The following is a 16,698-nucleotide window of genomic DNA, read 5'->3' as shown; positions in this document are numbered from 1 at the left end:
TCCCAGCAGGCGGTTCCACCGTTGCGCCACGAGGAGGCGATGCTTGCGAGCGTGGGCGATCTGGGCGGACCGGGCAGCGAGAGATAGTGTGGCCCGCCTGACCACAGTAAAGGCAGAGCCGCAGCCTTCGACGACGGTCCTTCTCGGCCGGGGTGAGGCGACTTCCTCCCAGCTGCATGGGCTCGTCGTATCTTGGCGCCTGTGCCGGCTCGACGGCGGGGAGAGGCCGCAGCGACGACGGCGGCGAGCGGTCCCCGTGCTCGCGGAGATAGCAGCCGGCGGGGAGGCGTCCGTGCTGGAGGAGGCGGTCCTCCTTGTGGTCGTTGCTGCGCCTCTCGATCCCGATGGCCAGGGCGATGAGCTCGTCGAGGTTGGATGGAGTCTGCAGAGGAATCATACGTTCCCGGATGTTGTCCGACAGGCCCAGGAAGAAAGCGTCCGCGAGGGAGGACGGGTTCCAGTCGCTCTCTGCCGCCAGAGCCCGGAACTCGATGGCGTAGTCGGACGCGCTGCGGCGGCCTTGGCGTAGCCGTAGGAGAGCCCGGGACGCCTCGCGCCCCGGCGGGGTCCGCTGGAAGATCTGCTCCATGGCCTGGGAGAAGGCGGCATATGACGAGCAGACGGGAGAACGGCGGCTCCACTCAGCAGTGGCCCAAGCTCCAGCCCTTCCAGTAAGGTGGGAGGTGACGAAAGCCACTCGCGCTCGCTCCGAGCGAAAAGCCGCTGCCTGCAGTTCGAAGTGGAGCTCGCACTGGGTGAGGAACGGCCGTACTTCCCCTGAATCACCGGAGAACTTCTCCGGCTTGGAGAGCAGCGCGCCAAGAGCAGGTAAGGAGATGTCCTAAGTCGGCGGGTGGTCGGCGGGCTCCTCGGGGGGCGCCGGGGGGGTGGTGACGGGAACAAGGCGGACACCAATGCGCTTAGCTAGGCCTCAAATGCCTTCATGCGTGCGTCTTGCTGGTCGGCCAGGCCCTGAACGCAGGAGCCCAAGGCGTTGAGCTGCTCCTCCTGTTTCCCCAGACGTTGTGCCTGGTGGCGTAGAGCCAACTTAATCGGCTCTGGCTCCGCGGGGTCCATATCTTCTGGCTGGTTCCTTCTGTCACGCAGTGTCGTGGGTTGGGCCCCAGACGCAGAGGAAGGCCAACAGGAGTTGCAGTTAGAGACTTTTAATGAGCAAAGTCCAATAAACAAACTGCCCAGGGGGCAAACACAAGGTGGTGGCGAGGAAGGGCACGAAAAAAAAAAACAAAACTCTCGCCACAGAGCTCAGCAAACATAAATGACTTAACAGAACAACGGGAGGCTGGCTGGACGGCTAGGGAGTGCTGGGTAGACCGAAGTTCCCTTTGGGTAGCAGGATACGAAGCGAGGAACCAGCGACTGTCGCTGCAAGCGGCGGCCTTAAATGGGCAGATGATTTGATGGGCTTCAGGTGTGCCCAGTCCTCCCGCCTCCAGCCCGCTCCAGGATATCTGGAAAACAAGGAAGAGCAGACCAGAAGGCAGGAACGGAACTGTGACATAAGGAATTCTACATTGCAGAAATTCACTTATCACGGTCAGTAGAGCAGTAGACTCCTTCTGTTTGCTGCTTTTCCCAATTTTTGTATGCCTGTGCTGCCTGTGCTTGTCCTATGCTGGCTGATGTGGTACTGATGCTGGAGGATGTGTTTATGTATGGACCCTGCTGAAAAAGCATGCATGTTCCGGTGTCCATGCCCTTATTGGCCCTTATTTGGCTTGTTTTGTAGTGGCTGTTGTGTTATCCTGCTGCTGCCATTATTGCATTAAACGCAACCTTTCATCTGCACTTTTGGTCCTGCTCTCTGCATCCTAGGGTCGAACCATAAAGCTACCAAGACCGCACGTGACAAAAACAAACCAACAAAAATGGTGTCAATATCTTTCGTTTTCATTCATCACCGTTTCTTGTAAACTCCTTTGTAGTTTAACTTGAATGACAACTATGAACTTTTCTTCAGTGAATTCCAGATGAACATCAAACTCACATTGCTGGGACCCACACATCATGACTGAATTTGAATTCTGCCACCCACCTTTTCTTTTAAATAAATTAGACACCGTGCTTCCTGTGCTTTATTTATTCATGTACTCTTGACCTTGACTCACTCCAAATCACTCCCATTTGTTAGCAAGTATGAAATCACCAGTCTCTTAAGACACCCATTTTTCTCTTTTAATTTCCAATCCACAGGGGTGACTGACATTTCTTATGTATCTATTCAGACCTGCATACACAACACAGGTCATTGGAGGTCTGTCAGCGGTGAATGTCTTTCCTTGATCTATATGTTGTATTATATGGCATGTGGGGGATTGAGATGTCACTCGCTCGCTACCAATTCCATAGTCATCCCCGCTGAATAGACATAGACCTTGAGGTGATCTGAAGTCTTTTACCAAGCAATAACAGCGGTGAACTGCTTTCAAATAAGGATTAATGTAGCACATAGAAACATCACATTGTACATCATAAGTGGGAGGTTGCATCCAGTGTACTTACTGTGGTTTTATGGTTTTCCATTCCATGAGTGATCATAAAGAGTGGTTTAACCCATATATAATGGCGCGGCTGTAAGTGCGCTCATGCACTTGTGCTGAGGCAAATGAGTCGTGATTCTTTCACATTTCAAATTCCTGTTTAACCTCAGGATCTTACCACAGCTGAATTATCACCTGTGGAATATTGATGACTTTTCTTCCCAAAAAGCAGAGAAAATACAGATGAGAGAGTTGAAATTGTTGTTTTGGTGTTTACAGCTATACTCTGCGTGTGGTTGGCAATGGCGTCAAGGCTCAGGCTGCAAATCCTGAAGTCAAAGTGAAAGGAGATGATGCTGTGATCCATCAGCTCATAGACAAACTGAAGCACATCAATCAGGTGAGCCTCGTCACTTGCTGTACTTACATGATTAACACATTTGACTTTTTTAACACATTGCTATGTGCATGTTTTGTAATTGGTCCATCGCAGTTCAAAAATCATGCCCTCGCTATCACAGGTTTTCAAAAATTAACTAATAAATTGTCTCTGTTTTGTGGTTAACTATGGACTATAATTAGTGAAAATGCATATTTTAAGTAAATGTTACCTATTGTTGGGCTAAATTAGAATGTATTTTTAAGTTTTTTGCGAGAGGCAAAAAGGAGATGATGATGCAACTGCACAAACAAAGAGATCATGTTTGGTGCAGTTTTAAGCTGTAAAAAGAGCCACAAGGTGGAAAAAGTGCAATTTATAAGAGCTCGACATGCATCTTTCCCATGTAATAAAGCGCTCCGCAGCAATTAACTGCATATTAACCAACTACTATGTGTATGTGAGCTCTAGCTATGTGCTTTTCAGCCATTTACAAAAATAGCAAAGCACGCTGGGAAACGGAGAGTACTCTCCAGTGACTCTACACTATATAGAAAATGTGTTGAGAGGTTAGTATGTTGGCCACACAGTCAAAAAATCAGAAAGTCCTTGTTTCGAATCTCTGCTTGGGCATCTTTGTGTGGAGTTTGCCTCTTCTTCCTGTATTTGCACATGTTTTTTTTCTCCCAAAATTCCAAAAACATGTTAGGTTAATTGGCAACTCCAAATTGTCCATAGAATGTGTATGTGAATGTATGTATGAATGTGTATGTATGAATGTGAGTGTGAATGGTTGTTTGTCTATATGTGCCCTGTGATTGGCTGGCGACCAGTGCAGGGTGTACCCTACACTTGCCTGAAGTCAGCTTTCTATTGTTTTACTTACTTTAGCTTCAATAATGGTCTGCGACAACAATACCGGCGACCCTAGTGAGGATAAGCGGTATAGAATATATTATAATTGCGTCAGAGGTTTTTGCGTCAGAGGTTTTTTTTTTTCATGTGTCTTTGAATGCATCTTTTATTTTGAACTTGCAAATCTGAAAAATTGAGAATAGCAGTTAATGTTTTTTTTATTTGTCAGTGATATTACTTCAGCTTTTTATTTTAATTGTGAAGCGACTTCACTGTGTCAAACTTTGAGACTTTTTGTTACTTTCATTCCATTTCAGTGTTGCTTCAGTTTAGAATCCTGATATATAAATCAGCCACAGTCAGTATGTGTGCTGTGTGCTGCATGCCAAACAAAGCAAGATAATTGTTTTTCTATACCAAATCAAGAGCCGTAATGAATTTGCATGATTTACTTCATTGTCAAACCTGGCGCAATTTGTAACCAATCTAAAATTTTCAAGTATTTAGTTTTCTGTGTCACATCGGGAACCTGGTCGGTTTAGAACAATAGCTCCCCTATTATTTGCTTTTCTACACAATTTATTTCAACAGTCGATCCTTGTTTTTTACTCCGGTTTCCTCCCACATTCCAAAAACATGTATGTTAGGTTCACTGGCGACTCTAAATTGTCCATAGGTATGAATGAATGAGTGTGAATGGTTGTTTGTCTATATGTGCCCTGTGATTGGCTGGCGACCAGTCCAGGGTGTAGCCCGCCTCTCACCTTAAGTCAGCTGGGATAGGCTCCAGCACACCCCCCCGCCCCTGGTGAGGAAAAGTGGCATAGAAAATGGATGGATGGATGGGTAATCACCACTAATGAATGAATGAATGTTGATTGATAGAACAGACGAATCAGAGTCACAAGCTAGCATGACAACCGTGCTTACGTCTGTTATGGGGCCGCCTCCACCTGACTCTGAAGTGGATAGTAGTAGCACACTGCTGGATGGTCCTTCCTACCTGTAAGAGAAGTTTTTCTAAACTACATCTCCCCCCCACATACGCTTGCCTGTTGTAATTCCACCACCGATTTACAATCATATATAATCTTGTACACCTCACTGAAAGCTTGGAGACCAGACCATCATATTTAAGTGAAGTTTTTGCGTCTCACAACAACTAAAGACAGCCAAACAAAGTGCAGAATTTTCAACATTTGACGAAAAATATCATAAGTGAAGCATAGAGACGTGTAAAAATTGTGGGCTTTTGTGGCACATTTTACCGGTACTTATAAATAATTACAGACTTACTGTGAATGAGATGTTTTTTTTTTACTTTGAAGAATTTTTTTTTTAAACACACTTTTGCAGTGTTTTGCATTTCAGAAGAAGTCTGTGCAGCATAACAGGAATAGGCTGACTTCCTCCAGAACTAATATTGTGGTCATACATACTGTTGATGTCTGAATTTTTATCTTACATTTCAAATGAGTGCATTTAGATTAACAGAACACATCATCTGTGAATATCATATTTAAATTGAATATCCAACACTGCTTGTTGTCTTTTATTTGATACAAGCAACCAAGACTGTGAAAATGCTGTATAGCCAAAAGAAGTGTATTTATACACACTGATAGCTATAACAAGATGCGATGCAACTGTCATAGATTTTTTTTCAGGACATATAGCCTGTTGATCAGTTCTATTTGCTGTAAGCTATACTGCATAAGATTTGGCCTCAGTCTCAACAACTGCCTTCCATTATTCGCACAGCTTTGTTTGTTGAGTCTGAATACTCTCAATGGAAAACCTCCAAGGTTATCTTGACAGCGTGCTATTTGCTCCAGAGTGACAGACTGAAGCGTTTTCTTTCAATACTTTACTTACTGTACAATACTTTTTTTTTTTTGTTAAATAGGGATCAAGTTCTGAAAGTTGAAGTTTAGTGTGGCTTTTGACACATGTAGACCGCATTTGGCTGCATAAGGATGGAAAGTAACTCGGCTTCATACTTTCGGCTTTTCCCTTCAGGGGTCGCCACAGCATCTCCTCCATGTCTTCTGCATCTGTCTCTCTCACAGCAACTACCCTCATGTCCTCCTTCACTACATGCATAAACCTGCTCTTTGGTCTTCTTCTACGACTCCTACCTGGCAGCTCTAAACGCAGCCTCCTTCTACCAATATATTCACGATCTTATGTTTATCATGTTTATCTCAGTCTGGCCTCTCTGACTTTATCTCCAAGGCCTCTAACATGTAATGTCCCTCTGATGTACTCGTTCCTGATCCTATCCATCCTGGTCACTCCCAATGAGAATCTCAGCATCCGAATCTTTGCTACCTCCAGTTCTGCTTCTTGTCTTTTCCTCAGTGGCACTGTCTCTAGACCAAACAACATGGCTGGTCTCCATACATACATATACATATGCCTTATAATAAGCAGCTAAAGTGATTGTACTTTGGGCTGTTATGGTTATTCAAAATGCAAATAACCCTCCCACAATTAATTGTCCCAACATCTTGAGTGCTCTCAAGCCTAATAGTGCTCAATCACTGGGTCAAGATAGAACTTAAAGGCAACTGCTTTGTCATTGCTTGCTTGTAAGCCTCATTTTTGTTGATTTGCATTCTCAACTTTCCTCTGTGAATAATTTCACCCCTGCGGATCAGACAAACCTATGTAATTTGACTTAAGCCTACTAATAAAGCATTTTCATAGAGTCTGGATAAAGAGAAGTGTCAGTGCCACTTAAAAAATGTTTCTTTTTTTAATGCCACGTTGAAGTGGTGGAGAATTTAATGTGAGGCATTGCATGACTTACTAGAAGGCATACGTGAGTTTTTCCTGGAATATGAGTATGTGCCATGCGCTGTATGTCAGTCATCCAATAATGTCATTATTATTTGATTATTATTAGATCCCTCTTGACATGAAATAACAACCCTTCAGTCACCTTTACATCCATAGTATTACCCCATATAGCTGACATAATCAAAGAAGATAATAAGATATTTTAAAATAAGACTCGAAATTAAAGGACACACAGGTTTTAGCTTTGTGCATATTAGTATGTATTATGTATTATTATATTTGTATTATTAGACCTTGGATCGTTGTGCTTGTTGTGAGATAATTCAAACCTGCAATTAAAGCCTCTTTTTTAGGCAAGCGGGTCTGGTGCTTGTGTGTATCATCGAACATTACAGTAACATTACTGACACCCGGTGTCTTGTGTAGAATACTATTTATATTCTAAGCCTATATATTTGCATTTTATTTCCTTTAGCCATTTTTATGCTTGAAAATGCTTAATTTTGGCTATTTTACAAATTAAAACATGCAATGAAATATGGAGAAAAATGCAGAGAAATGACACTGACCTTGGAACTTGGGTCAGTCTGGCTGTTGAAGGACGACGACTCAAATGTGAAAATATTATCGAGAGCAAAGATTTGAAATTATTACATGCCTTGAAGAAGGAGATGAATGAGATACGTATTGCAGCACAAACAGCGAAAATTGGGGTGTCTGCAATCACAAATGAAGCAAGACAAATTTGACTAGGTTATATTTTGATAACCGTGTGGAAGCACAGGTGACAAGGGTACGATTGTCGAAAAGAACAATTATGGAAATGATTGCAGGGGTCCATGATGATGTCAGAAAACAATGCAAGGCACAAAAAGAAGAAATTGAGTAGTTGCAAGTTGCGTGGTGCTCTTAAAGGGGAACTGCACTTTATTTAGAATTTTGCTCATCATTCACAATCCTGAACGCATACTTATTTCCCCTTTTCTATGCATTTTGACAGATAAAACGAGTTCAGATGAGCTAGCTAACAATGCATGTCATTGGGACACGACTAATTTTTGTGAAATAAAGACTTTATTTACTGCACCAGCCACCATGTCTTTGCATCCTGGGGTACGCATCATTAAATTATAGCGATACATGACACTATGCTCGATTAATCCTGTTTGGTGGCTGTCATATTTTTAGGCGCTGCACAGCGCTAACTATTTAAATTGGCTGTAATATTTAAAACCCATTTGATCTCTGTGCAATATATTGCCAGTCTACTCTGTATTTGTTGTGGAAATGTTCTGAACGATGAATTGAGGCAATATCATTGGGAACATGTTTGTCATCAACGCTTGTTTTGTCTGTAAGTAAATGTGAAACAAAAACTGCCTCAAAATAAAAAAAAGCTGCCCCAAAATATATTGGCCCTCAACCTCAACAACAGCAGTTAAAAGAAGAAAGCCAGTTAAGAAGAATAATCTACCCTGTGGCAAGCCAGTGATGATGTAATTTTGGTTGACCCCAGGTTGACCCCATCATGCGTTAATTCAGTTTCTACGATTTACTATTGGAAAAATCTGAACAAATTGGAGGTTGACATCCCGTTCCACTGATTTTGGAAGTTCTATTCTGTTTTTTTGTTGTTGTTTTATAATTGTTACACAGTAAAATGAATTTTTTCACACAACTAACTAACATGTCGTTACACTCACGAAACAAAACACCTGTCCAGGGTAGAGATTGTGTGTGACACTTTTTGCTAAACATTACACACCGTGAAGCTAGCGAAATGCAACAAAAGTATACAAGAGGCGATCGGGAAGACCTGGGTTCGAATCTCTGCTTGAGCATCTCTGGGTGGAGTTTGCATGTTCTCCCTGTGTATATGGGTTTTCACCGGGTAGTCCGGTTTCCTCCCACATTCCAAAAACATGCATGTTTGTCCATAAGTAATGTGAGTGTGAATGGTTGTTTGTCTATATGTGTTCTGTGATTGGCTAGTCTAGTCTAGGGTGTACCCCGCCTCTTGCCCAAAGACAGCTGGGATAGGCTCCAGCATATGTGCGACCCTGGTGAGGAATTACAAAAATTGAGTGTGGTGTTTGATAATTGTGAGAATATTTGGGAAAATGAGCTTCTCAAAATTGCATAAAACAATTTAAAAAAATGTAAGAGAAATCAAGTAAACATGAATATAAAGTACTTTAGTTATTTATTTATTTTTATTCAGGAGTGTGCCTGTCGGAAGCAAAAATCAAGAAGTCACTTGGAGAGCTGACATTGGAAGCAGCAATGTCACATGTGATATTATAGTATTGCATGAGTCATTGAACAGCTTGTGTGCTCACACTACTTGAATCTTGCTTGCATTAACATCTCTTTGGGACTTGATTTGCAAAGAGCTGATTGAAATCTCATCAGCCACTGTAGTACACAGAGAAGTGTTGGCCTGTTTGTGCTGTGTGACCCGAGTTGTCATTCAAGTTTAATGTTTATCCCTGATCATTTACTCTATGCCTTCACTCCTATATGTGCTTGTATTAGAATAAACAAAAGGAAGACTAGTGTAATGATGGGGATAGTAAAAGCTTAAGGCATTTATGTAAATTGCTGATGGCATTCACTTAATGTGTTATTGGTGTTTGATGAAATGTGTACAAGGATGAGGTATCAAGGTCATATTTTTGTGGGTTCATGGCCGGTCAGGTCATTACCAGCTAAAACATCAATTACACATAACGGTACACATGCTCATTCAATTGTACACACAAGGAAGTGTGTCCTTTGGCATTAAAATAATTGCAGTAAAATGTATTCAGTACTATTTGTACATCTCTATCCACTGGTAATTAAGACTGCACGTGAAAGTCAGTCATGGCATCCCACAGGGTTCTGTGCTGAGACCTGTACTGTACAGGCTTTATATGTTCCCCTTAGGCCAGGGGTCCCCAACCTTTTTTGCCACACAGACCGGTGTGATTTGGGTCTTTTTTTCTCGGACCGGCAATATGTGGCAGAAAAGTACAGAAAATATAAAATAACATGATGGGACTAAAAACAAATGTTAAGTGCAGGGAAAATATAACTCACCTGCTGAATCAGTGGGAGGCCTGAGCTTGTTTCGTTGAGACGAGATGGTCCCATAGGTGTGATGGGAGACAGAGAGTCGTTACGAAATTATTTATTATTTCCTTGCGGCCCGATAGCAAATGCGCCATGGACCAGTACTGGTCCCCGGCCCAGCGGTTGGGGACCCCTGCCTCCATGAATCCCCACTGTTATGCAGACAAGATAAGACGTAAAAAAGACATTACACAAGATGGCGTCTACGGGAACGAGATGAGACGAGATTTTAACATTATTTTTTAGAGAAAATAAAAAAATGTAAAATATATTAAATAACTATAAAATAAATTAATATGCAATTAAAAATATCTATATAATCAGGACAGACTTTTTAATGTAGGTGAGTCATAAGACAATGCAGATGCATTTTGGAAATGTTTATTGTCCCCCAAATTACAGTTTTTCCCAATTGCTAAAACACTAAACCAGGGGTCGGCAACCTTTACTATCTAACCAGCCATTTTAGCCCCATGCTCTCTTAAGGAAAATAGACTGGAGCCGCAAAACATATTTTAAAAACAGTATCTTATAAACCTTCAAAAGTGTCCCGTGCATGCGTGGGTTTTCGGTGGACTCCGGTTTCCTCCCACATTCCAAAAACATGCTAGGTTAATTGTGACTCCAAATTGTCCATAGGTATGAATGTGAGTGTGAATGGTTGTTTGTCTATATGTGCCCTGTGATTGGCTGGCGACCAGTCCAGGATGTACCCCGCCTCTCGCCCGAAGACAGCTGGGATAGGCTCCAGCATCCCCGCAACCGTTGTGAGGATAAGAGGTAGAAAATGAATGAATGAAGGTCATCCAGTGGATGAATTTCATGAGGTTTCATTGATAAATAGAGTCGTGTGTCATCAGGAAGGTTGTCACCAGATGGGGTGAGAATAAAACATGATGAGATTTCTTGTTCAGAAAAAAGCAGTCTTGCGCAAAAAATAAATAAATTAATCACAAAATAAATATTAACTCAATAATTTTGTTGCCCCCAATATTTTGCCACATGCACACGCGTCTGTTTTCCTCTTCTCTCATCTCCAAACACAAAGGAAGAAGGTTCACTCTGTGCTTGTTTTCAGCACCTTGGCGTGTTTGTTCCATGAAACAAAAGCTTGAAAGAAGTGAGCCCTCTTGTCAGTCAAACAGTCTCTTTGTCTCTGTGAGGAGGTGCTGGGATGCTAGTATACATAAAGCAGAAGACTTTTGTCTCGTGAGGAGCAATGCAAGGTGACATTGAGGTAAACCATCAACAAGGATTTATCAGAAAGGGATGGCAACAAAAAGGTAACTTCCCCACCAAAGCACAACAACTGACCTATTTTTTCCCAAATACAACAAGTGTCAAAAAGAGCATTTTTCATCTATGAAACATTACAAAATCACTACCAGATGCTGAAAAACATGTTCATGCTTTTGTGACCTTGAGGGGGGATGTAACCCTAACAAATTAGGGTAACCTAATTCCAATTGGTCCAAAACATCGCCACTTGTCACGTATCACCCTTACTGGCCTCACTACACTGGCTACCAGTCAATTTTAGCATTGAATTCAAAATTGTCCTTTTCCAGCCCACACTGTACTTTCATCCGGCCCGCAAAACTGTTTGGAAAATAGCATTGAGTTGGCCCGCCTCATGGACCTTATGAAACAAGTTGCTTACATAAGTAAGAGATTCTTTGGGAATCAAGTGGAAACAATATTGTATATAGCACGGAATCCACTACCATTCTTAATAAGAGGGCCAGATTCGTACCAAAAGTCAAAATAATTTAACTGGACATGACAACAAACGGCAGCACTTTAACTATTACACACTCTCTGTACAAAATCAATTAAGTAATTCATTCATTTTCTATACCGCTTATCCTCATTAGTGTGTGCTAGAGCGGGCGTGCTAGAGCCTATCTCAGCTGTCTTTGGGCAAGAGGCGGGGTACACCCTAGACTGGTCGCCAGCCAATCACAGGGCACCCAAACTCATCCATATTCACATCTCACAGACGGTGACGTTTTTGTATACTGTATAATATAAAAATATTGAGAGAAGGTGTTTTTTTAACTCAACTGCCCGAGACAGACGGCTGCCCCAAAGAGCCTGGGTTGTGTTCAAGGTTCTTCCCCAGATGGGGTTTATCCTTGACTCTGTCACCAAGTGTTTGCTCATGTGGAGTTCAGTTCTCTTTTCATTTATGAAAAAAGCTTGATAGACCTACCTCATGTTAAGTATCTTGAGATATTTTATGTTGTGATTTGGCGCTATGTAGATTGAATTAAAATTGCATTTGAATTGAACTGAAGTGAATTTAATGTGCATCAGCTACGTATGTACCATATAGTAGCATGTCTGTATGAATCACTATTTGTGCACCTTATTGAACTCAAAGAACATGTGCAATAGTGCATGAATGGCAGCTTGCCCGTTCGCATGTGCCGAGTGAGAGAGGCATGTAAACTCTGAGTTGTGGATGGCAGTAAAAGGTGAAATTCTATTACCCTTAAAAGAGGCCGCGGTTTGGGCATTTTTATTAGGACAAGAATGATGTGTCTATTTGACATTTGCATGAACAGACTGCTGTAGTTTGTATGTTTCATCTACATACCCTTTGTGTTCTATACCCTTAAGCTATTTATTTTGCCCCTGACCTTGACCAACCGATGCTCAGAAATAGCTCCCACTTTACCCAGAACCGAATACAAATCATTACTATTCCACTGCTGAAACGACACAGCAGAATAGAAATGCAGCTATTGACAAATTCATTGTGTAATCCAAGTGCACAAACTCTGGATTTCATCATCTTGCTCATCTGGAGGACTTTCTTATGAATTATTTGTGTGCTCGTCTCCTCCTTGGTCGTCCTCTCATCTTGATGTGGTAAAACCCATCAAGAATCTATAAGCAGGTCCTGTCCCTGTGTCTCTCAATCATAATCAGGGCCAGGCAGCTTCTCACCCACTTTGCTTTTGAATTATTTACCAATCATTGATGTGGTGGTTGACCAGCAGTTTTTCTTGTGAATTATTCATGCCCCCTCCCCTCATGCAAAAGATTAACAGTTGGAATTTATTCACATTTTATTTGTTGCACCCATAAAATTTGAATACCAAATTAGAATGTCTTGATTTGGCTGTAAATCTAGCATAGCCCTTTAAGCGGCATAGCCGGCCGTATCCTTTGGAGCGTCCTCAACAAAAAAATGCACTGTTAATTGATAGATTAGACCTGAGATTAGACCTTGATGAATGATAACATTCACAGCCATAATAGATAGATACAGTTCAGATCAAAATCTTAAGACCAGTTGAAAAAATGCTAGAATATGCATTTTGCACATTTGGACCTGAGGTTTTAAGTAGAGATACAATATGCAAAAGCAAAAAAGCAGAGTAAGACAAAAAACATTTGCAAAATAAAAAATATTAAATTTCACCTGATCAAAAGTTTAGGCTATAGAAGCCAAAATCTGCTCAAAATTCAAATTTTCTGTCAGGTATTCACATGGTCATGCCTTCCTGATGGCTAAACCTAAGAAGCTTTCTCTTCTTGAACGTGGTCGGATGATGGAGCTTCATAAGCAAGGTCTCAGGATGTAGTAAGACAGTCATTCTACATTTTTGCAAACATCCTAAGCATTACGGAATAAAAAAAAAAGTGGTAGACACAAAAAATGACACCTACGCTGGGCTATAGGTTCCGATTGGCTGTCTGTCAAGACACAGGGCGGTCTTTAACCCAAATGAAGGCCCTTACTGGTGCAGACTGCAGTGCAATAAACCATCCGACGGCATCTGCGGGAAAAGGGTTTATTAAAAACAAAAAACAAATTCAAAGACCTCGTCTCCTCCAACGCCACAAAACTGCCCATCTCGACTTTGCCAAGGAGCAACAAACATGAGACATTGAAAGGTGGAAAAGTTGAAAAGTGAAATTCAATTGAAAAGTTTTATTCTCTGATGAAAAGAAGTGTAACCTTGACGGTCCAGATGGCTTCCAACGTTACTGGCATGATCCCACCTGAGATGTTTCCAACCCTGCACCGTGGAAGGGGTTCCATCATGATCACTCTCAGCTTCATGCCAGAAACTACTACATTGTTCTTGGCTGTGCTCCTGTTAAGTACCTCTACCAGTGGTAGTTTTGATTTTTTTAAATGTTTGTTTCTCTTTCGCCTTCTCACACCAGCAAATTTTCTTCAAGTCTGTCTTCCGGAATCAATCTGTATGCGTAGTAACATGGAATAGTCCAATGCATGAGAAGGATGATTGATAGCACCTGAAGGGATCATGATTGATTAGGAATTTTTATGTCGTTTTAATGACATAGCGTAAGACTAAAACAGTAATATGTATTTTAAATCGAAGAAAAAAACATAATTAAAGAGGACCTGTTATGCAAAATGTTCTGCCCTTTGAGTGGTCTCCTCATGAGCAGCGACACACGACAACCGGCACAGAAAGCTTTTTAGATCTTCCAGAATCTGTACCTATTCAGCTGTATTTCTTTGGATTTCGTGCTTCCCGGGAAAATGGTCTATTTTCATTTATTCCACCCATAGTCTCCAGGCACGCCCACCATGCTGTGGTTGGTCACACTCCCAGGAGCTCATGACGACTTTCGGATAGCTGCCTAACCCAACTTTATAGGAGTTGATGATCTTTTCAACTCCTGTTTGTCACTGTTGTTGTCATGGGAATTGTTGTTGCTACTGTTTTTGTCTATTTTTGTACTGTCCCCCACCCCACCTTTTTTTCTTTTTCTTCTTTTCTGTGTTTCTGTTGCTCTGGTCCGGCCGCTCCAGAGCATAACAATTTGCATAACAAAAACATAAAATAACGGCAAATAAAATTCCATAGTACAGGGAAGGTGTAGCTTACACCTTTCCCGGCAGAGCAAATCTGTTTAGCATATACGGGCATTTAGATCAACAATACTATCTGCTCCAATGGCTGGACAGGACAAAGAAAAAAAGATAATCTTTTCAAAATGTCCGCTTTTAACATACAGACATATGTGATGGATCCCGAATCTGATCCAGAAGTAGAGACTGGACAGTCTGAAGTTTCTCAAGAAAAGAGGTTACTTTACATTTTCTGAATGGTAAATAGTTTTAGCATTTTAGCGTTGAGAGTGTTGCAGAGTGACAAGGGAGGGTTGTGAGATAACCACATAAGCGATGAGGATTGGCTAAGGTTTAGTAAGATTGCGTCTTCAGCCAATCAGAGAACTTGGGTGGGTGGGCGTTAGAGCACATAAGCGATGAGGATTGGCTAAGATTGCGTCTTCAGCCAACCAGAGAACGTGGGTGGGCAGGTGATTAAAGCACATCGAGTGAGAATACAGCGTTTGCCAAAGGGAAGTACAGACACTACTTTAACGGGTAATGCAATAGTTACTTTTACTGGTAACTAGACATAGAAATAAACATAGACTTTCTTTATTGTCATTGCACAATAACACAGCAGTGAAATTGCCAACGAAATGCCTGGCTCCCGTGTAATAAAAAATAAAAAATAAATAATAAATAATAAATAATAAATAATAAATAATAAATAATAAATAATAAATAATAAATAATAAATAATAAATAATAAATAATAAATAATAAATAATAAATAATAAATAATAAATAATAAATAATGAGAATAAATAGATTACATCAAATATGAACAATGTACTGTGTAAACTAGTTAAAAACTAGTTACTTTTGTAGTGGAGTAACTCAGTTAGTAACTCAGTTACTTTTTTGGAGAAGTAACAAATAACTATTACTAATTACTTCTTAAAAGTAACGTGCCCAACACTGTCCACAACATCAGTAACGTGGTCAATAAATAAATCAGTGTATAGGACACACTGATGATGATACCTCATAACCTTTATTTTTTTTTACTTCCTGTAGACACCAACATTTGAGCCTGTTCTCATTGGAATTAGTAGGAGAGGGTGACATACCTTCTTATGAAAGTGTCATTTCTGTTGTTACATTGAGAGGATTTTCCGCCTTAACCCAGACCACAATGTTTTGTTTTTTTCTTTGTGGCAGAATATAATATAATGTATAGTGTTGCAGAAACACAATCTAATAGTTTCAGTGTTGCATGCTCACCAGAGTGTGTTATAGGAAGACGAGCCATTTTGTGCGTCAGTGTGGGAGGTTGTTCAAATATAATGCTTGTATGCTTGACGTCTTGCACATTTTTACAATTTCAAGGTCAGATGATGAATAACTGGCAAAAACTCAGGGAAATAAAATGTAATGTAATCTTGTTGACATAACGGTGTCTATTTTTCCACCCACATACTATAATATAGTAATTGAAAGTATAGATTTGGATCATTTGACAAATAGGACGCAATGTGTTGTTGAGACTTCTGGCGTTCTTTCTTGTTCACAAGAAAACATTTAATATACTGTTAGATCGCTGTATTGGACACACATCGGAAGCATGCATTCATTTTCTACCGTCTCCATAAGCAAGACCTCTCAAAGCATCAGCATTGCTGCTGAGGTAAAACAGTCCTTGACAGAGTAAAACAGTCCTTTAAACTTAGAAAACCTTTGAATAGACCTTGAGTGTTTTGGAACAAAATAGTCAAACTGTACTCCAAAATTTTGCCCTGAGTTGGAGGATCCAATTCGCTAGGTTGCTGCTTGTGTCAAGTGTAGTCCAATAACCATTAGACAGCATCCGGAAGCAAAGGGTTTTAAGAACAAATAAAGTCTTCGAAAACCTCCCAATGCTACAAAATTGCCTATTTTGATTTAGCATGACAGCACCATACATGAGACTTTGAAAGATGGAAGAAAGTTTTATTATTCCATTATATACACCTGGGGATGGACGGCAAGGGAAGTTAACAAAAATGGATGCCCTCCATGAAGCCATCTCCACCACCTGGAGTAACTCCCACCAGACTCGTAGAAACACTAGAATATTAGAGTATTCATTTTACTTTACCAATTTTCAACACAGCATCTACTGTATATTCATTCCATACTCTACTTCCTATGTTGTTTATTTCATTGCATTGCACCTGATGATGACT

At 41.0% G+C, this 16,698-nt stretch overlaps 1 protein-coding gene across 3 annotated transcripts in view; it reads left to right on the top strand.

Annotated features, from left to right (window-relative positions):
* The window catches only part of gpc5a (glypican 5a), a 133,861-nt gene that overhangs the window by 66,807 nt on the left and 50,356 nt on the right, over nt 1–16,698 (top strand). For all 3 annotated transcript variants that reach the window (XM_058089688.2, XM_058089690.2, XM_058089689.2), the window contains one exon: nt 2,781–2,901. In XM_058089688.2, the coding sequence (XP_057945671.2) occupies nt 2,781–2,901 (121 nt within the window). The remainder of the gene's footprint in view (nt 1–2,780; nt 2,902–16,698) is intronic.

This window comes from Doryrhamphus excisus, linkage group LG13, assembly GCF_037039965.1.
Source record: "Doryrhamphus excisus strain RoL-2023G ecotype Guam linkage group LG13, RoL_Dexc_Guam_v1.1, whole genome shotgun sequence".
In the NCBI taxonomy this organism is placed as follows: domain Eukaryota; kingdom Metazoa; phylum Chordata; class Actinopteri; order Syngnathiformes; family Syngnathidae; genus Doryrhamphus; species Doryrhamphus excisus.
This window is presented reverse-complemented; position numbering and strand designations above follow the sequence as displayed.